Here is a 23420-nt window from a genome sequence, read left to right as displayed (position 1 = left end):
AACATTTCATATGAAGAATTGCTATTTGACATCAGGAATATGTGACAGTGACATGCTTGCAGTAGATAATACCTTGGCTTAATATATCCATTTAGAAAGAAATTTGACTGTTGTTTGAAATCTGCACTCCCTTTGATTTTTATGTTGATTGCTGCTGAGGCATTGACTGCCAGCTGAACTGGAAATCCTGAAATTGCTGGAAACTGCAATTCTTCAGTGGCCAAACTCAGCCTTTTATTAAACTGGATCTCTTGCCCCTAGGGTGAAAAAGTCCAAATAAACAAAAAAAAAAATGGATTTTTACTTTCCATAATAGAGTCAGCATTCAAGAATTTTTCCAGATACAAATATTCACTGCATTTAACTAAGCTGATTTGGGTAACAAGGTAGAAAGCAACCCAAAACTGGCCTGTTAGACACTAGTCCTACTCTACCTGAAGACAGAATTATTTTTCATTTAAGCACAGATGGATCTGAATGAGAAAAGCAAGAGGCAATAACCACCAAGCAAAACAACAAGTGCTTGCCTAAGAGACTGAATACTGTTTCAACTCACTATATACTGGTGCCTTTTGGAGTGCAATTTAGAGAAGCAGTAAGTAGTATTTTGTATCTTTTACGTATCTGTCAGAAAGTAGTTTCTCAAGATATTTACTTTCAAATAGAAACAAAAAAAATCCTTTTACCTTCAGAAGTCTGACAGCCAACTCAGCCAGATTTAAAGAATAATATTTCATTTGTTTTCTTAAATCTTCACAATCCAAGAAGCTAAGTTCATTTCCAAAGATTTTCATGCTTAGCTCACATTTCATCACCTCCTTTCTCACCATTCTCTCCGTGAACTGCCGTGATAAAGAAATAAATAGGGAAGAGATGATACTTATATCCATTTCCTTTCAAATTCATAATAAACAATTCCTCAGTGCAGGCCATGTTATTAGTGAACAGACATTAGGCTGCCTTTTATAAATATTAAGACCACATAGGACCCTGCATTAGTACTTGTTCTTTCCAGGTAAACTTCAGCTCCGCACCACACAAGCTGACTTTTATTACAAACAAAAGTAATGTCTACTCCTAAGACAACCAGGCAAAAGGAGAGTATTATGATACGTACCTACAGATTAGATTATGAAAAATAAAATCTCAATTGTCATTATGTGTGCCATGATTGCTACTTCTAAAAGTAACAATTTTATATTTTCCCTCTTTATGAATCAATACAACACAAAACAATATGAACATGAGATTACATTGTAAGACAGAACTCTTAAGATGAACCTCACAAAGAAAGATGGTCTAAGACAAACTAAATAAATTATAGTTCCCCAGTTTTTCAGTTAATGCATTAATGACTCAAGGCAATTCCCAAAGCTTTCCTCTTACATGCATAGAATATAGCTCTCTCCAAACGTGTAATTTCACAGAAAGTCAATATAACATCTGACATCAAACTGGGAAGCCAGATCTCAAACAGCATGACTCAGGAACTTAACATCTAGCAGTCATTCATTGTGTCACGAAGTCAACAAACACAAGATCTGGCTAAGAGTCATCATTTTGAGACAATAAAAGTCTGAAAAACTGAAGATTTGGCTCTTTGTTGCTTTGTATTTTGTGCAGGTGTTAAGTTCTCTCCAAGTGGGGGAACGAATTACTAAAGCTTTGTGCAAAGGAGTCACATTACTAAAGAACAGTTACCCAACACTAGATGGGGCCTTAAGTTTTAAGTGGAGACTGTCAATAATTTTTTCAAGAGCTACAGAGTCAGTTACCTTTTCGACTAACTCGCTCATCTTACTGTACTTTCTACCAGCACAATTCTGGTTAGCATGTCTCAACTTCGGCTTTCCAGACTTGGTCACAAGACGATCAGCACTGTTGTATCGCTTTGAAGTCAGCCTCCTCTGTGTGACCTTTCCTGCTGTTTCCACGGGGTTTTCTGACTTGTTTCTTTCATCGGTGTTTGCGTAAAAAAAGTCACTGAAAGTAGCAGAGTTCTGCCAGAAAACCTTCTCCACAAGAGCTTCAGCATTCTCTAATCTTACACCAATCTAGGGGAAAGTATACAGCACTGAAAAGCCTGACAAAGGGACAAATAAATCACATCCATTTCTACAGGCAAAAATTTTAAAACTATACCCAAATGCAACCTGTAGTGTTTCATACAAAGAAACATTTGCCATACAAGATCACAGTGGTCTATGAAGTTTAGTATCCCAGCTCACGTAGCATCCAATACTGGATATTCCAGTATCAAAACTTTCCAGTAAAAATTCTTTAGTTGTTAATGTTCAGTACTGTAAAATCCTTTTTTATTTCAAGTATTGGTTCATTTACACCACGATGGGACAATTCAAGCTACTGGTATTTTGGCACGTTACAAACAGTATTTCAATTGGAAAACAATCAACAGATCCTTTGAATGTTCCTGAAACAAGATTCTGTTTGGAAGTTTGGCTGAAACAGTATTACTAGCATGTAAATCCAGGGTATATGACACTGTACAAAATATTTTGTTCCCTTGCACGATTAAACTGGAGATCTGAAGGATACATTAAATTATTTCTTTTCCATACATACTTTTACCTGAAATAAAGAGTTTATATACCAAACACTACTTTCTCTCAGAGGCACAGTAGATTAAAGATGATGACGTTGTAAGCAGTACATTTAAACATCCCAAGTACTGGATGTTCAGCTGGACTATACCAGTGACTCCAATTAGGTACATATGACTATTTTCTGTATTATAAGAACAGTATACTCAAGCCAATCCATTTTCTGTTATAAGTCAACCAAATAAAATACTATCCTAAACAGGAACTAGAGCAGTGCCTCAGCAAGCACTATCAGCTTTCATTTGAATAATCAAGAGATGAATATAACTCATTTGGCTAGCGTAGAGTACTATCAGAGTGAAAATGGTTTTATTATGACTACATCCATTGCAAAAAGAGTCATCTGTCTGAGGCAACTTTGCTGCTGCAGTGAATAGTATACCTTGCTAAAGGAACTGCAATGGGAAAACAGAAATTAAAGTATTTCTTTTTACTTCAATACACCAAGGGTCCTTTGAAGAAATATTTTTTTTTTTATTAAATCCATAAACTTACCTCCAGTAGATTTATAGCCTGCCCCATAAGATGAACAGTCAAATTTGTCATGACTGATCGTGGTAGAAAAGATGCAGAAGAAAAGACCACTGACGCTTCCACATTTGCACCTGCACCAGCTGCAATAGAAAACATCAGATGTCTGTCCTTTGGAGATGAGCTATTCTCACATACTTCACAAGTCTCACCACTCTTTGGAAAACTGCAGCTCTGCTCTTTGAGATGGTGAATAAAACATTAAGTCCACAATGAAGACTGGAAAAGACTAACAATCAAAATCTAACTCTGACAAATATTATCTAATGGTTTTGCTCAAAACAGATGATGAATAGACAGTAAAACAGGTAGTAACTTGTCTGAATCTTCTCTTATACCAAGGAAAGTAGATGCATCAGAAGAAAAAATACACCCCAGTCCCCGTTGCTGCAAAAGAAGCTCATCTAAGGAGGAATAAAAAGTTAATGTTCACAAAAACATTCTAAAATTTTGTTGGTTCTTATGCTCTTCTCTCACAAAAGGCAAAGCTGCATGGTATCTGATATACTTCAGTTAACGTCAGAGCAGAATCAATAGCACCCAGATATGCAAATACAGGCTTAAGACACTAAGTTTTTCTGGAGTAAAGGAAAATCATATGCAATTTTAATGATCTTTATCTTACAAAGCGCTAAGTTCTAAAACTTTACAAACCTGAGTGGAATGTGACATCAGAATATGAAGAGTATTTCCATGTCTCCCGGTCAAAATCTCTACTAAGGATTTCATCAGGAATAGAATCTCGAAGGTGCTCCTTCAATGGATCATCTGTCTCCAGGAGCTGAGAGAGATGACTCCAAACAAAGGAGCCCACTTAAATTAAACAAAGAAAAGCATTTAGGAATTAGAGAAAAAAAATCCGACTGTTTTAATAATGGATATGAAGACCTCTTAATTTTTTTACACCAGACTTCATCCCCTGACCATAATTGAATGCATTCATTTTCTGCACACGTTTACTGTCTTATTCTTTCCAATGTGGCATGTGAGGGGCCATCCACTCCCTAGTTTAGCAGATGTCTCTCAGCTAACCTATACAGGCAAGGATCTTCTATACTAAATTCAGAAAAAAGAAGCAAAAAAAGCTAATATACAGTATTCCATTCTGCTACAGTGCTGGCCAGCCGTTATACAACTGGATATATGACCAACACACTTCACAACATTTTTAGCTCAACAGGTCCGAGTTCACAAAAGTTGTTTTTCCCATGTTATAAAGTTTTGTGATGCCATTTGTTGTCCATTAGATACGCAGTTCTCAAACTGCAATCCTTAGAGGCTTTTCAGTCGACCTGAAGAATAGCTGCTTTCACAGTGACAAAGATCTTCCCACTAAGCCTTGATGCTAACTGCAGGAAGCCTTGAAGTTATCTTAAGTCTCAAAAGTATCTTACATCACCTAAATGAAAACCAACAGGACTTTCTTCAGATCTTGACAATACTGTCATCAATATTAAAACCATATCAAAACTGATGTAAAATAACTGAAGACATTGGCAATGAAAGACCATGGTAGTGCAAGTTCTTATTATAAATACTCGTATTACATCAAGTAAATAAATAGTAAATGCAGCATTTTAAAAGATAACTAATAAAGAGTTCACATGCAGTACTTGTTTCTGTCACTTGCCTCTTTCTTAATAAAATGTAATTTAGAGTTATCCATCTGTATTTCTAATGCACTAAACATTAAAGATGTTCCACATATGTCTTTCCAACAAGCACTCAGCTCATTAAACGCTGCCAGTGAAGAGCCAGACCTTACTGACTGCTGCTAAGTACCAATATCACAACTCTAATACAAAATGTGGCAATAATAAAGGCAGTACTTTAAAAACAACCTACAAAGGATTAAGATCAAATAAAAATTTATATAGATTGGTACTACTACACATGTAAAGTAATTATTACATTAAAGCACAATTTAGGAAAGTGTAAGACTTCACTAGTTGCTTGGCTAACCTTGACTGGATGTTTCATGCAGCAAAGTCCTTTGTACTTGTTTAAATAACTCTTCATGGGGACATTTCATTGCTATGTAATAAGCTGCAACCCTTATTTCCACATCTTCATTGGCTGCTTCATACAGTTGAATTAATATGTTTTTCTCCTAGAATGTAATAAGAATGTACCTTACCAAAACAAAACATACAATTATGCCACTCTTTTTTAATCAAGTTGAGATGAACAAGTTTTGAATTTTCATCTGTTAAACCACTGACAAAACGTTCTAACTATGATAGTGTATTGCCAATCACAACAAGCTTCTCAAATCAATATTTAGCATTTCTAAGGGATTATAGGAAAAAAGCATCAGCCACAACCCACACAAATACATGCCATCCAAATGAGGCAGCTTTTTAAGTAGTAACAAGCTTTACCTCAGTCATCGGATGCATTACCTCAGCTACAGCAGAGCATGTTATAGGTCTGCTCTTCGCATGGTCCTACTAAGCTCTCGAACTGCAGAGCTCTGCTGGAAGCCATGTTTACACTTGTTCCTTCTTTGCTTGCATGTTTTGAAACTATTCCAGAAAATTAAAAATCTGTGCCAATGCCAGAAAGCCATCAGTCACCTGCTGGCAATAAATCACTTACCCTGATATAACAGGGAATGCGCCTGAAGGCCTGGATAGCAGCTAAACGAATTCCAATTGGATTACTCTTCAGGGAAGCACACAAGCTCAAAACAGGAGCTAGTGAAGGTGCTGCCAGTCCTGCATTTCCAATGGCTTTTAACACCAGCTCCATCTGTAAATGCAAAGCAAGCTAGAACAAAAATTTCTCCACATGCTGTCAGTTGTATGTGAAATTTTGTTGCATTAACGTTTCCTGTGTAAAATGCTCTATTTAAAATTATTCCTGATTATTTAGAGTGATTTATTACAGGCTCTGTTGTACCAGCTATAATCTGGCTTTAATGTGAGGACAAGACTCATATGAATATGGATGACTGTTCCAATGCCATCTAGCACTTGTGAGTAAAATTTAGCTTAGACCTGATGGAATACAGAAGCATTAAAAAAAAACCTACATCATCACAATGAAAAAGTCATGGATTTAATATACTGTACAAGTTTTTCAAGTCTATTTTGATCATAAACATTTTGACCATTTAGTGATTCAACAGAGTTCTGGACAAAGTAACATATTTAAAATAATAATTCCCCAGCAGATGCCATAATTTAACCATTTTCCTCACTAAACATGAAGGAAACCTGTGCAACTTCAGAACCCAGAAATTATTTTAGTGCTGGCAGTCAACAAATTTCAATAACACACTCTTTATTAAAGCTTAGCTACTTCAATGCAACACAGTGCCTAATTAAAATTTTGTTCAAGGCTCTAAGTGCATAAAATCTGTTCTAATCTAAGTTACTCTCTCAATAAATGGGATAAAAAAAAAGTGTAAAGACTGCTCACACTGCATGAAGAAAAATACAAATTCTGTGAATTTAGCTTGCACACTAGAAAATCAAAGACATGAGATAAAATTCAGCTCTTGAGCTCTTACTGCTATCTGATACACTGCTATGGCTATCTCTTCCTAAGAATGATAAAGAAGAACTGATTAAGCAGATCATCAACAGAACACACAAAAATATTTCTTCAGCAGCAAATGTCAGTTAAAGATACGATTCTCTGTGACTGATACCTTGCGGTGTTCTTCTGAATCTTGCACAGCACAGTTTCCTCTCAAAAACTTCCCCAGAGTCCTCATCACACTCTGCACAGCAGGTGCACCATCACAAGAGTTGTAAGCTGAACAAAACCTATGTAATAGGGCAGTTACTCCCAAAAAGCAGCTCTGACTTGCTCCTGGTGACTTCAGCAAAGGCTGTAAGCAAACACAAAAAGAACAAGGTGTTTCAGAAATGTCTCTCAACATTACTGTAGCACACCACAACCTAAATATATCAAAATATACATAATAAAATTTCATCTCAACAATGCATATTTTCAAATATCCCTTGAAGGACTTAAACAAACAAAAAAGAACAATCCTACAGAGATACAGCAGCAAAGTCCTGCACGTTCACATGTGGATATACAGGCTAAATTAGCATCAACCTGACAGACCTCAGTTCTTTTCAACGGAAATCATGCCCTAACTGCTTAGGAAGGAGTGTGATAGGTTCCACTGTATAAATCCTGCAGAACAACAGAGTTTTAAAGAAAAAAAAAAATACTGTAAAATGAAGCCAGTGTTACTCTGCAGACAGGTAACTTAGTTAAGGAAAAATCACAGAATGCTAGGAAGTGACCTCTGGAGATCTGATCTAGTCCAACTTCCCTGATGATGCAAATATGCCTAGACAAGGTTACACAGGAACATATCCAGGTGGATTTTGAAAGTTTCCAGAGAAGGAGGCTACACAACTTCTCTGGACAGCTTGCTCCAGTGCTCTAGTACTGTTGAAGTTTTTGCTTAAGTTCAAGTGAAACTTCCTGTGTTCTAGTTTGCATCTCTTGCCCCTTGTCCTGTCACTGGCAACCACTGAAAAGATCCCAGTCCTATTCTCACAATCTCCACTCTATACGTTTATAAACATTGATAAAATTCCCTATCACTCTTCTCTTTTCCAAGTTAAAGAGACACAAGTGTCTCAGCCTCTCCTTGTAAGAGAGATGCTCCAGTCCTCTAGCCATGTCATGGCCCTCTGTTGGACTCTCTCCAGTAGTTCCCGTCACTCTTGAACTGGGGAGCCCAGAACTGGACACAATACTCCATGTGTCAAAAGCTGCAGTAGTACTACATATACAAAGGACTGAAATGCCTCCAGGTGCTAAATACAAAGCCTGCAATGGACTAAATTGGAATCACGTTTAAAATAGCCAGTAAATTCATTACCAAAATCACCTGATCAGGTAAGAGTTTCTTGTAAAGCTGTGAAAAAGACTAATAGTGTAAAATACAAAAAAAAAAAGAGCAGCTAGATGCATATAAATTGAAAAAAATATAAAGGAACATCCACTCACAGCAAGAGATTCAATCATGCCTAAAGTAGGTTTAGGAATAAATGAAAGTGACCAGAAGAAATATTCCACTTTGTCTTCCTCTACTTCTCCAGAAGCTATAATTTCTTTCATTAGGACAATACATGCCTCTGTAGCACAAGAGGGGAGAGCATCTATTAGCGGCTGCCTGCAACACATGAAAGAAGTACAGCAAATCTAAAATGATCAGAATACAAACAAACATACTGAGATTGGGCTTTTTTTTCAAAGTCAATAAAAGTCCACTGGCTTAGCAAATACCAGGTTCCATAGAAATCAGTTTTATCCTTTGGTTTAGTAACCTTACAGAAATATGCCTTAGCCAATAACACCAATAACAATGACAAAAACATAGAACTGAATTGAATAGCTTGTAATTCCTGTGCTTCTTTAGACCTTAACTATACCAACATAACAGACAAATATATATTTCTCCCTTAAGAGTCCCTCTGTATTTATTCTGAGCCCAGCTCCTGTACTGGCGGATGGACACTTGTAGTAACTAGGAATCAGTCAAGATGAAGTGGGTAAAAACACCTTGATCAAACTAAGACAGCAGTCTGCCTGTGATTCTTTTTAGTTCCTAAAGTTAATCATTTTGTCCCAAGAAAAAACAGTTTAAAGTTAATACAGAAAGAGGTAGAGTAGTTTAGACAGCCCTCTAAAATTGATACGTATTAGCATGACTGTGAGACCCTACCTGGAATACTGTGTAGTTCTGGTGCCCCCAACACAAGAAGGACATTAACCTGTTGGAGTGAGTCCAGAGGAGGACCACAAAGATGATTAGAGGGCTGGAGAACCTCTCCTACAAGGACCAGCTACAAGAGTTGGATCTGTTCATCCTGGAGAAGAGAAGGCTTCAAGGAGGCCTTGTAGTAGCATTCCAGTATCTGAAGAGGGCCTAACAGGAGGGCTGTGGAGGGACTATTTACAAGGTCTTGTAATGACAGGACAAGGGGTAATGGGTTTAAACTGGAAGAGGGGAGATTCAAAATAGATGTTAGGAAAGAGTTCTTTCCAGTGAGGGTGGTGAGACACTGGCACAGGTTGCCCAGGGAGGTTGTGGATGCTCCCTCCCTGGAGGTGTTCAAGGCCAGGTTGGATGAGGCCTTGAGCAACCTGTTCTATGTCCCTGCCTATGACAGAGGGTTGGAACTAGATGACCTTTGAGGTCTCCTCCAACCTAGGGCATTCTATGATTCTATTCTATAACTGTTTGTCAAACTGGGAGAACACATCTAAACCGTAACAAAAAATTCTCCCTTTTGCATGAAGTTTAAGATAGTTACAAATACAGCATTAGATTAATTTCAAACAAACTGATGATATTTTGTACTGAAACTGGGTAGAAAACTTGCTTCTTTATACTTTTCAGAATACTGATTTCAGAGAGAGAAAAAAAATTGGTATTGGTTTTAATAGTACTGAGTGGGTATTTCTGAAAGTCTCACACCATTAGACCAGAACTATGTCCAACTGCAGAGGGGTGTAGGCCTTGATCTTTAAAGCTGCAGTGCAGTATCTGAGACCAGGCAGCTACTGAAGAGATGTGGCTTCACCATGCCCATGCTCCCAGCTTAACATTTGTCTCCTCTCCCCCATGAGTATTAATGGTGCTGACGATACAGATACAAGTAAGCTTTTTCATGATAAATGGCAATTGATGCTTAAAACCAGCAGCACTGATTTCCATCTAAGCCATGACTCAAGTTTCCTATTAGCATAGCTCCTGAAACTGGAAGCCTGTGAGAATTAGCATGGGTCTGGAAAGTCATCTTTCTCTCACATAAACAAGATTTGCAATACAGATTGTTCTTTAAAGTGCTCTGAACTTAAATCCAACATTTGAACATGGGTTTAAGAATTTAATCTATTTAAAGTATTTACAAAACACTTATTACCTATATGTATTTCTTAAATGCTATTATTAAAGGGACCTTACCAGTTGTCTCTGCATTTAAATGAAGATCTTTGCCACAGTGCTTTTAAGGCCTCCAGGGAAAGATGTCGAAGCTCAAAAATGAGAGTCAGGAAAAGGTCAGCAGCCTGTAAGAGAGCACAATAATAAATGTAATATTACAGCTGTGCAGAAACAGGCTTTAGAGAATGTGGAAATGCAGTGCAAGAGGGAATAACAGCAAGCAGCGCATAAGCATTTGACCTTCATTCCCACAGCTTCAGGATGCCTCCCACAGGGAAGGAAAGACAGTGGGCCATCTGGCTAAAGGGAAAAACAAGGTGTGCTCTATGCAGAAGGCCGAGCTGTACTTGCCTAAATTATGCTAATATATAGGTGTGTGGCCTGTGCTCAGTACTATATAAACAGGGTCATAACCAACAATAAAGGTCTCCGGTGCGATTCACGTGGAATCTTGTGGAGTCTGTGTTGTCCCTCGCCAGCAAGAGAACAGAGCATAGCAAAGACTCTGGATTATACCAGCATTGTCACTGATTTATTATGTAATCTGAAGGTAAAACCTCTTCTCTTCCATGTACTCCTATCTTGCTTTTCTCTTCAGGCTGCAAACACATAAGGAAAAGAGCTTTCACTTAGGCTGCCAGTCAGCCCCCCAAGCAGCAGCACTCAGCAATCACTAGGCACACCACTAGCATACAAATAAATAATAAAACAAAATGCAATGCTGTGGTTACAATGCAGAATAAAAGGTCATCATTTTCTCTGACTTTGTACAGCAAGTTCTGACATATGACCAGATACACTGACATAGCACATAAATAATAGTCAAGATAACTTCATGTTAGTCTTAAGTTAATGAGAACGATCATTTAACCAAGGTTTGGAAAATGCTTAGAAGTTTTGCTGAGTACCTCTGGTACTGTGTGAAGACACTTCATCTTGCGTGGATACACCCAATCATAACTGCTGTTACCTTTGCAGGCAGCATAGGCTGGGTTAAAGGTGTAGCAGCCCAAGAGTTGTTCTCCCTGCTTAGGCTGAATTGCTGCAGCATACAGCAATTCTACCTGCAGTACATTACCACACAAATTTCAATGTAAATAAATTCTAGCCCCTCATTCACAAGCTGCTCCTTGCTCTCACAAGGGGTAAAACTGAAAAACCTACTGTAGGGTTACCTCATAAAAATCCTACATACTTCATTCTGGCTGCACAGTTGAAACTGAATAGTTCTATTTAGTAATTTATTTGCATGTCCAGGGCTGAAAGAAATTAAGAACAATTCAGAGATGACCCACATTTTTCTGTAAAGTGAGATACTCACCTGTAATATACTTCACTTTTTTAAAACCCTTTCACTTTCACCCCTCACTTAAATGGTCAGCATCAGTTTCCAATAGCCAAAAAAAAGTATTTTTTTAGAAACTACCACCTCAACGTATTTTTGTATGTATTACCAGCCATAATTTTCAGTTGACAAAATATGATGCTGGAAATAAAATTAATGAAATATTTAATTGAACTGAACACATTACATCAAGATGACAGAAAGCTTTCTATTTTCATGGAGTAGTAACCTTTCAGTGTCATTCTGACTCAAAACAAGCTGTGTGTTACCTACCCAGACTACTCTCTGCTGAGAAAGGAGATCTTGACTCCTTTCTTTTGGACTAATTTTCATTTGTTTGCCACATTGTTATTTTGACCTCAGCACAAGTTTCTTGTAAAATGGTACTTCAAAGGTAAAATAGCATATAGGTGTGTTCCTCTGAGACTTGATCCAAACTTAAAAAAGAGAGATGTGTCTCATTACTTGAAAAAATACCAGAATGTTAAATACAGTAGTTATGTTCATCTTAACACAACCTTATAATGTACAAGTTTTAATTACAGTCCATATCATACAGTTGCACTTATTTTCTTTACTCACTTCAGATGTGAAAGCTTACACATAGGATTACTACTCTGGTTCCAAAGAAAACATTTTTCTTACTGTAGAAATCATTAATTCCACTAAGTCACATTTGCAAAGGTCTGGGAGAGAGACTTACTTTGAATTCCTGACCTTCCTTCCAGGAGCTGATTCCAAAAGCAATGAAAAACTGAAATAGCCCAGTGTCAACATTTATTTTTCATTAAAGACTGCCAAGACAATTTCTGTAAAAAGAAGCTGTCTTTCAATAAGAAGATGGAGTCATTTCTTACCATGTTCGATAAGCTGAGGAAATAGTTTGTCCATCCAAACATTATCTATATTTTCATTCTTCTGGGATTTCTCTTCTTTTTAGTAATAATAAATTATTTTCATCAAACTGAATTTTTTTCTCATACATGAAGTCCTACCTAGGGGTAAACTTCAAAAATATTTATAATTCTGTGCTAGTTTGAGCCTAGCTAGGATATTTTAGTGAGAAGAATTAGATTACAGGCTGCAAAAAGGAAACAATGGTGATATCTACCTCACTCACAGGCTTGCTGAGACATATAAAAACAAGAACATAAATATAGATAACAGAGTTGCTCTCTCTGGCTCTATGGACACATTTCTCTCCCTAACTTCCTAACTAATCCATCTGCTTCCTAACTCCCCTGGCCGATCCTCCAAACTCACCTTGAACGTAAGGCAAGGTCTAGGGTAAGGTGGAAAACATGGAAGGCTGGTTGAGAGCCCCTCCTGGGGACTCTGGTTTCTGGGAAGGGTGTTGGGTTTCTGTATTACTTTTTAACTTGTATATTTCTGTATATAGCTGTATATATTCTAAATATCTGCTTGTATATTGTGCTAAGCTCTAAATATAAAGCTCCATTCTAATTTTCAGATTGGCTGATTAGAAGTGTGTGTTGGGGGTGTTTAACACCAGAACCATCACAAATTCCATCTCTAAAATTCAGTTAGAGCCACACATATCCCATCCCACCATTATCTTTAAGGTCTATTTTAAAAATAAATTATCAGACCCTAAGCACCATGGAGCTAGTGAAGCAGATTACATTTCACAGTCTATAAAATATTCTGATAATTGTATTCAAAGAAGTTCTTCAAAAGCATTTGTAAACCACAGACCTTTTTACATGCATATGTAAAGTGCACATCCATTTTACACCCAAACACGCTATGGACAGCAAGATTAGGGAAGCCTCTAAGTGTCATCACAAGAAGCTGTGTTTGGAGCTGCTGCTGAGCTCAGGTGGCCGTCAGCTGGCGACAGCAGCAAAGTTCAAAATAAAATTTCCAGACTGATGTATTTCCAGTTGATATAATTTTATCCTGTAGACTGACTTCATTCTGGTTCACACTGGCTGACAAGATTAGCTAACACCTGATAATTCAGTGCAAAGTTTTGTGAAGAAACAGCTATTTTTGATGGAACTGTCTAGTCAGGTGGGCCATTTTTACTTTTTAAGGTAGGCTGCACTGAAATCAAGCTGTCAAATAAAGAGTAACCTTACTGTAAATTTCTCTATTTGTGGTATCATAATAACAAACTACACACAAATTGGCTCCCATTCCCACCCCTAAATGAAACATAAGGAAGTCTGGCTTTTATTCTACATAGAAACTTGTTTTTCCTTCTATCTACAGACTTACTGCACCGCTAGTTAAAAAATAATTCTGCAAGTATAAATGTGGCATACTTTAGATTGGCAGGTAAAGTAGTAAAATGCTTCCCGATAAAAATGTTTATATTTATGATACAAACCACCTTTTGAAAGCTTGACAGCTTGTTTGCTGTCAAATATAAGCAGATTTAAACACCAGGAAGGTTGCTTTGAAAATGTGTTCAATGAACCTACTAATTTACATTCCTAATGGAAGTGCAAGGCCTTCTCTCCAGTAAATTTAGGGTCTCTCTTTGGACCTATGTAACTGTTTCCTCTATATTGGAACTTCCGGGTTTCAGCTGTGTCATTTTTCTTTTCAGCTTGTTACAGAACAAGTGATTTCCTTGAATTGAAGGCCAAGTGTGAAAGTAGATGATGGTGACGCACTGTCCTCCCTGAAGTCTGCTGTTTGAACAGCTGTGGTTACTTTCTTCCTGCCATAGCTAACTTCCCTTCCTCATGACCCTTATCGGTTCTTGCTTATCTGGTTTCTTACCTTGCCAGTTACCCTTATTTGACCCTCAATTTCAGGAAGAATGTTATTGTGTCTGATTACAGAGCAGGTTTAAGTGACCTAACAGGCTATTCCCAATACTATCTTCTAAGGCTTTTTTATTCCAAACAAAAAACATCTGTTCCTGGTAAAATTATCATATAATCTTACGGGAAAAGATAAGCCAAATTTCAAAAAGCAAAATTAGCTACATAACTACAATATCTTGAGTCATCTTAACAAGAACATCTTTCTTACCCAGAAGATACTCTGTCATAGTCCTTGCACCCACAAACTAGAAACATGCAGATCCTAACATCCAACTAAATAGTAACTAGCAATCAGAATGCCGTATGAAAAAACCAGATGGTGAGACCAAGCCCTTTTAGGTCAGACTAGGGTACCGAAATTGGCCAGAGTGAATATGACATATTCTCAACTGCTCTGCTTCAGGCATACACAACCACATCGACCAAAGACAGCCAATTCCACACCAAAATCTAACAGTAAACGCAAATGCAGCCCCCAGCAGAAGCCGTGCTACAGGTTTCCTTCAGCTTCTTTCAAGTGAGGGTCCTTTCTCCCCATCCCTTTGACCATTCTTTGTCAGTAAGCAGCTTGTTCACTTAATGGTCCATTAGCTAATCTACATCCGCACTGAAATTCAATCTTGTCTCCTAACAGCGTTGAAAAATTAAACAACAACTTTGCTTCCTTGGAAATGACATAGTCTCCACCCCCATTTTCTCATCCCTTCACTGTTTTCCCTGGAGTTGGGTATTTTCAGTTGCATTTATTCTTCGTTTTGTGTCCTGAAAGAAATGCATAATCTTGCCTCATTCAGAGCCAAACAAAAAGGGGACAAACAAGCTATACATGCCTAAGAGTTGAGCTGTCTCCTAAGCAACACTGTGGGCATTCCCATAACTTCTTTTCTGGACCAAAAGACATTTTATCAGTTGGAATGGGGCATAATAAAGATCCCTTTTGAAACGTCTTGTCACACAGAAGGAACACCCTGAAATGGTAACAACCAATCAAATCCTGTGCTGGAATAGGCATATGATGAATAATGCACTCCTTTTTTAGGCAGTGGCATAGACAGCAGCCACTTGTGCTAATCCTAGTAATTTGTTTTGTAAATTTCCCACACATGAAGCCAGTGGGCCTCTTTGGAGACACAAGCAACATCCCACTGTTACTGGGAAAAACTGTCTACCATTCTTTCAAAGACACTGAATTATGGGTATTCAAAAGAAGCTGGATTTAAAGTCTCAGGTTCACTGCAGTCAGTTATTTTTTTCAGTATTTTCCAAGCAGCATGTAGTCCCTAGTCTGTTTCTAAATGCCATTAGATACTGCTGTTAGAGTAACAGACACACAGAATTAAGCATCACCATACCCAAGTAGTCTGCTTTTATTTTACATTAGCAGGAATCATTATGTTTATAACTGTTAGCTCTCTATAGCCCAAATCTCCCCAGCATGCAGCTAAAAAAGAAATTGCTTGCAACTCAGAGAGAAACCTGCCCTATATACCATCACTTACAAAGCCCAGCTTGCTGCTTTCTCTTCAGCCCTGTCAGGCTGTGATACCAGGTCAGACGACAATCACCATTGGGAATAACTGCTGGGATTGTAATTTCTCAGAGCTAACTGAAGTCGCTTGCTTCACCTGCTGTGACTTCAAACCTTCCCTACCCTGTGCCTTTCTCTTAAGTCTCTCACCACATTACACAAACACCTACTTGTGCTCATTAATCACGGCTAGGACTGTAAATTAAATTTCTAATCAGGCAACGCTGGACTGCAAAGCTTGAATCCAGCAGTGTGCTCTTCTCCAGTCCCCATAAAGTCTGTACTCCACCTCTCACTATCTGTGTGCACGGCAGGGAAGACAGTGTCAGAACTCTGAGATGGGACTTAAACCTAGATAAAGGAAAATGAAAGCCCTTCTCCTAGGCTAGGTCTGAAGCGTTTATTAACATGACTTGTATCCTGTTTCAGAGTACAAGCAATCTAACACGACAAGAAAATCAGGGGACAGAGACTATATCGGGAATGAGCAGGCGAAACTTGGCAGTGGCAAACTCATGGAGGCACCAAGACCCAGTCCAGAGCTTTCCCTATTAGACCAGACTCTTTTTCTAGTAGTATCTTGTCCACAAATGACTGTGTTGTTCTACTTCCAAAACCTTTTTTCCCCTTACATTGTTGTGTATAAGAATGCCACTGTTAACAAGAACCACTCCATCTGAAGCATAATGGGATATGAAGTGTCCTCTCTTTTAGGTTGTTGCCCTCAGTTCATCTCAGGTCAATAATGACTAAGCATCATCATCTGTAGATCCTTCTGTCTCATACAGGTGTTCTTGATCATCTCCAAATTTCTCAAACTAGACAAATACTAACTGACCCAGCTGCTGCAAATATCAACAAAAATTACAAGACACCAGTGAGCTAAAGAGAGAGGCAAACCCTCATCTAAAATGACCATCACCACAGAAAAAACATTAAGCCACTGCATGTTACACATGACCAGAACATTTCACCATCATGCAAATGGGTTAGGTGATAAGAGATTCCCTCTGGGCCCAAACAGCACTCCTGGAAAACAGGATGGTCATTACTAGAACTAATTAGAATCACATGGAACCAAGCCAAGGATCAGGTGCAAGAGCTTCACATGCAAACTGTTTGGGGAAAGTGAGGCAACAAAAGTATCACATAACTCCAATAAACACGGAAACAACAGCAGTACCAGGGCTAATATCCCACAATAAAGCTGTAGAAAGGGGGTTTATAATTAATCACCAAAACTATCAAGTGATAGACTAAACTACACACATTTTTTTTCCATTTGTTTTTGCAGGGCAAAACAAAAATTCAGAACATATCTTTTTTGGCTTAATTTAGACTATAGTTCAAAATTGCTTTGTCCAAATATTTGGGGTGATACAATGCTCTGACCCTTTTTTAAAGTTTGATTTGCTATTTATATAGGAAAAGTGACACTTCAAAGCATTTGATCTTTCTGTAATTCCACATTTTAAAATGCCCAAAACAATGCAAGCCTTCAGGATACCAGAATTGCTGTTTTTCTAGCCACCTCTTATCTGTGCAGGAGAACTGTGAGACCACAATGGGCCTTAAAAGAAAACAGAAGTTATGCGTAGAAGCTTACCTCAAAACTCGCACCATGTGCCAAGCAAAGCTTCCACACCAATTCAGTCACTTCCCCTCCAGTCACTTCCCTCTCAACTTCTTCCTTTTCATAGAGCATGCTGGTCACATAAAGATCTTCAGAGTCCACTTGAAAGACATAACGAAAAATCAGATTCTAAGGCTAGCTGGTCATCTGCTATGACTAACTCTAAATGTTAGGGGACAGCTTCTCTCTGAGACATTGCTTCTACACATAAGAATCTCTCTAGTCTCTGTAAAGTCAAGGGGTGAATATGAATGTCTGCAGTTAGGTTGAATTTAAGAACACAACAAAATAAAGGTCTGAAGATGAGTGTGATCTAAAAGAAAAACAAGACAAGGAATATTTATGGAAAACATATGCACGCTGATGTTCTGCATACAAGTGGGCTATGTATGTAAAGCAGGTAAAAATGAGCTGCCCTTTAGGAAATGTATCACTTCTGGAGACCCCAACTTCCAAAGAAGGGATAGCTCTCTGTAGCTCACACTGTAAACACAACTGCTTTCACAAACGTTAAAGGAAATATATCAAGTGCAAAGAGTTCTCACAGGCAAGACACAAACCCAAGATTTTTATAGGAAATAAATTTGTTTTAACAGAAACACCATGTTACCTTTTTCATACACTGCCTCTGTTTCCACCTGAAAGAGTTTGAGGGAAGACTTTGTCTGCATCTGTGCCCCACTGTCCTTCTGAGAGAACAATGTAACGAGGTTGGATTCCACACATCTGGCTTCCTCCAGGATTCCGTTCTTAACACTCTGAACGCATTCCAGTTTGGAGGACACCGCCTGCTGCTCAGACTGAGAAGAGGAGGTATTTCAGGTAAAGTCTTGATGACCTACAACAAATCCCTTCTCTCCTGACCTCACAAAGGATTCCAATCCTGTGATAATAGTGCAAAATCTCTTGTAGATCTTACAGACAGCACCCAGGCTGTGGAGGTACATACACTCTTTATTTTCCGTCTAATTTTTCCATCAGTGAAACATAACTGCTACTAACTTTCAGTTTCAAATGGTCTCGATCCATCTGAGTTCACAAAGCATCAATGTTAAGCAGATCATTTTGGTCAGTAGAGTTGAGAAAGGCAAAAAGATGGCAAATTATGACTAGATAATACAAGACAAGAAACAAGTGATATTTACCCAATAAAAACTGTACAAGATACAAACATTAACTGTATTAACCACGAACAGTGGAAAGCTCTAAGTTAGTCTTTTAGAAAAGCAACTATCTTTCCAAAGTTTTCTCAAAATAACAACTTTCTTTGCATAATATATTTTTCTTACCCACATCTCTCAATTCCTCTTTTTCCACACTCTACTTTGTTTACCACTCTAACATATTTTAAAGACAGAGTTTAATCCAGGTGCGTAACAACCTTTCGGTTTTTTTCCTGTATTACTCATTGACTACAATGGAAATTTGCATTAAAATAAAATTCTGTGAGTAACAGGCATTACAGAGACAATAAGATCCATCATTTCTTTGTGAAAGATTCACCTTTGGGCACACGTGCACAAATATAAATGACTTTAAGTGACTATTCGAAAACGTTTTCATCATTGTTTTCCAAGAAAGTAGAACTTACCGACACATGTGGAAGAACAACAGACTGCACAGAAGTAAAACCAGAATACCGGTGAGAGCAGAGGTTTAAGTCCTTGGTCTTCAGAAGAACAGGACCTTTTCGCTGGTACCTGGTTGGGCATATTCCCAGAACGTCCACCTAGTAACACACAGACAATATTGAAGCATGCATACAAATACTTACTACAAGCAGCTATTATGTGTTATTAGAATTAGTTTTACTAACTGCTTTGTTGTAATACCAATGCAATGGAGACCTAAAGTCTCCCTTGCAGGACACTGTCTTTGCCAAAAAAAGCCACAGAAAGGCATGTAATTTTAAAGACTTTGGTTAAACTTGGTAATAGACAGGATTTGTTGATTTGTATAGCTTCACTGTGTTTGCCTCTTCATCTCATATTTTCTAGATTTGCAGGGAAGCATTAATTTAGAAGACCATTTCCACTCTGAAGGAATGTAATTACAACAGGTGTCATAACCCTTACTGCAGAACATCTATTTAAGCACTGATACGTAGCAACAGCATGAGAATGAGGCAGCGCACGTCATGCTGAAGGTCAGCCTAGAGACTGCTCTCCAAAACATTAGAGGTACAGCCTGCAAGACATCTAATTTGAACTCATGCAAACAAACAGGTGACATCAGGGTACTATGGACTATCATTGCAGTGTAACACAGGAGAACCTGAGCTCAAGTATAGAAAAAAAAAAAAAAAAGTGAAAGAAAGAAAACAGCTCTGAGAACCCTGATCTTAAAGCTTTCTGAAATAAATGAAAAAGTCATGGCGTACAATAACAAATAATGAAAGCTGTCTTTTCCCAAGAGAACAGATAAGTACAAACCATAGTTTTACAAAGTCTTAGTGAATTCCACAATTACACAGCTTTTCCTCAGGTACCCAAGTAGTGGACTCCAGTGCTCAACGAGACTGCAAATTACAGATAGTGTCGTAACACTCATTACAAAAAGCAAGCAGGTAACCACCACTGCCTGATGACCAGTCACCAAGAAGCAAAACTAATTTAGTTATTTAAAAAGAGAATAGACTTAACATGTGCCAGGGCTAACTGCCACCCTAAAGCATGACTGCACCAGTGGCCTCACCTCATCAATGACTGCACTAGCAGTGGGCGTTTGTGACGTCTGCAGGACACTGAGAATGCCCCGTTTTATGTTCAGTGCCCAGGTCTGTTCACTCCTCACAGGACAGAGCTTCAGAACTTTGCCATCATTGAAAGAAAAATGAAGAGGATACTGTTCTAGTATTTCCCTGAAATAAAATAGTTTGTTATTTCTTGCTTCAAACAGTGGCTGAAAGTCAGTTTTTGACATTAGACTCAGATTTTCTGAACAGAGTTGTTTCACCACAATGGATCTGTCTTGTCTGTATCTCTATTCTTTATAGCAAGTCTCTATCCTTCAATAATTCACCCTGACCCTCAGAGCCCTTAAAAACAAGCCAACCAAACAAAACCTATCAAGATAAGAACAGCATCTTCAACATAACTGTAACACCTAATGAAGCCCACTCCTGGTAAATTCTTTACAAGTAATTATACTTCACAGAACAACTTTGTGTTTAATGTAAGAGATTCAGGGTGCTTTCATCATAGTTAAGTATGTCTCAGTCACAAAGTAACTGCATGTACTCTTTATCATTCCTTTTCACTTTTATACACAAAACTCTTCTCTGATCAACCCACATGTTCTGCTAGGTGGACATATGCATGCTTGATCTCAGTTATCACCTAGCCTCTTCTGCCAGTTCACTCCCTGACTGCTTTTGCTCTCCCAGACTGAGAGTACACTATTTTTTACTTTTGCAAGAGATCACTTTTTAAAATTATTTTCACTCCTAATACAATGTACTTTAACCATCTATTTCTCCCTCTAAATGGGGTAAATTAAGCCACCAAAGGAAGAACTCTATGGTATCCCAAGTGAGCTGCCATACATGGAGATACAAAACTGTTCGTCTAATCTAAGACAACCTAAAAGCAAAAACTTTCAATGTGTAAACACCTGGGTATAGTCTTTCCAGGAGATGAGACTGTGTGCATAGGATAAGGGTTTCTGAACTTCTAGGCAACTGCAGTTCCTTTTGCTACTATCTGTGGAAATTACATGCATATTTAGGGGACAAGCTAGACCACCTTATATTCACAATAGGCTGAGGCAAATGCTAATAAGGTTCACTTGTCTGAATAATTATTTTCAATAGCCAAGCTTCACTGAATGCTTTCTTTGCTATCTCTATTTTTTAGCTTATCTGCAAAGAATAAGACACTGCTCTTATCGCTACAAAAATCCTACAAAACGTCCCAGAAGAAGATATGCAGTCAATATTCATACTGTGGGACACTAAGTTCTTCCTGATGAATATAAAAAGCAATGCATTTACTCCAGACTTGCTCTTTTTGACCCTTTGAATTGAGTCAATTACCTCAGTTAAAGGCTGAGCTTAATAAGACAACAGAACTGCCTTTTTTTTTTTTCAATGACACAAGAAGCCACAGCTTTCTGGGAAAATACCAGGCCTCCACAGTTTGAAGAGACCTTTTTGTATAGGCCTCTTTGCTAGTCTAACTCTTTGCAAGTCAGAAGGAAACATACTGACATACGTTATGCATGAGCTACTAGAAGCAATTCAAACACCCTGGAAGGAAAAAACAACAATGTTTTGCATTGTGAGGATCTTTCAAAGCAAGAACTTTTGAAATCTACCTCAAAATTCAAGGGTATGTACAACTGCAGATCAGAAAACGAGTGGGCAATCCACACACACTGGAAGACAGCTAGAAGCACAATAATTTGTATACAAAATACTTTTTTTCTTCTCTCCGCATTTTTACACACCAAGTGTGAAAATCATGTTAAAAAAACCTTTATGGTCTCACATTCTGCTGACAGTGCTCATATCTTGACCCTTCTTTTTTAAAAAAATATGACCTAACAAATCCAACTAAAACTAAGTACAGTATGAAACAGAGTGAACAATGTCCAGTCAAGCTGCTGTTAAGCCATATAGCTTAAAACCCCAAGAACTAGACCAAAAGTTTTTCTACCTTAGACTGTCAATTTCCTTCAGAGGCTCCTCACTGGATATAAGAGTTTTCTTGATCTGTACATCTTGCACCTAAAAGCAAATATTATAGAGCAACAAATATCACTGTCTGTATAAACTTGTGGACATTGTCACTTGAGGATATCTTCATAGAATATCAGACTATGACAAAAGATTCAGTGTTGTACACAGCACAACTTCAATCGCACATTTTCACATTACATATCCAAGATGCATTCCAGAAATATCTTCCACAAAGTTTCACTCACTGTTAAATACATTTCACGTGGTGCTACTATATTGCATTCATTTTCAAGACAGAAGCAAGCATCTATTCTGAGGCAAAGTATGAACGTGAATAACCATAAATCCTTTCTACTGTAGCTGCAAAGCAAAATGATTGGTCTTGACTCTTCAGACTACAACTGGTAAAGTTCTCAGTATGTAGTAGGCATTTCATAGGCTACTTCTGCCAAATTCACAACAGAGAATGCATATTAAGTTCATCATGGAATTTCCCAAAGTACTTCCAGTTTGGCTGGTTGTGATAAGGAAGAAATGTTTCAAACAGCAGACCAAAAATGGTGGAGCTCTGCCCCACTATTAGTAGACTTTTTTTTTTTTGTTAGTAACTCTTTTTCTTAGTATTTTCTCCTTTTTTGTTTTTGTAAAGACATTCATTCAACTACATATTGTTTTGGAAATCGTAGGAGGCCTCAAATGAAGATAAAGAGCTACAAGTTGGGAAACTCAGGCACTGATATTGAGAGGCAGAAGAGAATTATTCGATCTGAAGACAGTAGTACCTAAAGTTTCATCTTTCATGTAAAATTACAGGATTGCTGACCAATTAATTTTATCTGTATGTTCATGTTTGCTGGCACCATGTATATGTGTATATAGTGCATACAGGTCGAACCTCTGTAGAACTTGTGAATTATACCTCTGTTACCTTAAGGAAAACCAATGCAGATGAAGGAAGTTTATTTTCCATGATGCTTCTCCTAAAACACTGTAGTTCTCAAACCACATTCATCCCAGGTCTGTAATTTAAAACTGCTCTTTTGCTCTTGTCACAGAAATACCAATGGAGAATCACAAAACTCAGTTTTACACTGAGCTAGGAACGGCACCAATCCAGCACAGCGTGCAAGTTTCTCAAGTTCTTTTTAAAGTGTTCACTATTTCTCAATTACTACTGCATCTATGAGTGCTTAAAAATAACCCCTTTCCTTTCAAAGGGGCAGTCTCACCTACAGTTCTGCAACTCATGGGGCAAAAGAATTATTTAATCTGCCCTTCACAACTGACAAATATCTCCTTTGAAGCACATCTAAGTAATCACAGAATGTCAGGGGCTAGAAGGGACCTCAAAAGATCATCTGCAA

The 23420-nt window shown here is 38.0% G+C and overlaps 1 protein-coding gene across 1 annotated transcript in view; it reads right to left on the bottom strand.

Moving 5' to 3' along the window:
- The window catches only part of LOC135180262 (uncharacterized), a 79784-nt gene extending 56720 nt beyond the window's left edge, over window positions 1-23064 (bottom strand). The window contains exons 1-16 of the mRNA XM_064152637.1: window positions 22985-23064; window positions 22034-22104; window positions 20073-20238; window positions 18970-19107; window positions 17989-18178; window positions 17352-17479; window positions 10096-10199; window positions 8133-8298; window positions 6808-6990; window positions 5751-5903; window positions 5115-5262; window positions 3807-3965; window positions 3117-3235; window positions 1776-2054; window positions 687-842; window positions 73-257 (exon numbers count right to left, since the gene is read on the bottom strand). Coding sequence (XP_064008707.1) covers window positions 73-257; window positions 687-842; window positions 1776-2054; window positions 3117-3235; window positions 3807-3965; window positions 5115-5262; window positions 5751-5903; window positions 6808-6990; window positions 8133-8298; window positions 10096-10199; window positions 17352-17479; window positions 17989-18178; window positions 18970-19107; window positions 20073-20238; window positions 22034-22104; window positions 22985-23026 — 2387 coding nt within the window. The 5' untranslated portion in view covers window positions 23027-23064. The remainder of the gene's footprint in view (window positions 1-72; window positions 258-686; window positions 843-1775; window positions 2055-3116; window positions 3236-3806; window positions 3966-5114; window positions 5263-5750; window positions 5904-6807; window positions 6991-8132; window positions 8299-10095; window positions 10200-17351; window positions 17480-17988; window positions 18179-18969; window positions 19108-20072; window positions 20239-22033; window positions 22105-22984) is intronic.
- Between the last annotated feature and the right edge of the window lie 356 nt (window positions 23065-23420).

Source organism: Pogoniulus pusillus, chromosome 13 (assembly GCF_015220805.1).
Source record: "Pogoniulus pusillus isolate bPogPus1 chromosome 13, bPogPus1.pri, whole genome shotgun sequence".
NCBI classification, from domain to species: domain Eukaryota; kingdom Metazoa; phylum Chordata; class Aves; order Piciformes; family Lybiidae; genus Pogoniulus; species Pogoniulus pusillus.
The sequence above is the reverse complement of the archived record's forward strand: the minus strand, read 5'-3'. Positions and strand labels throughout refer to the sequence as shown.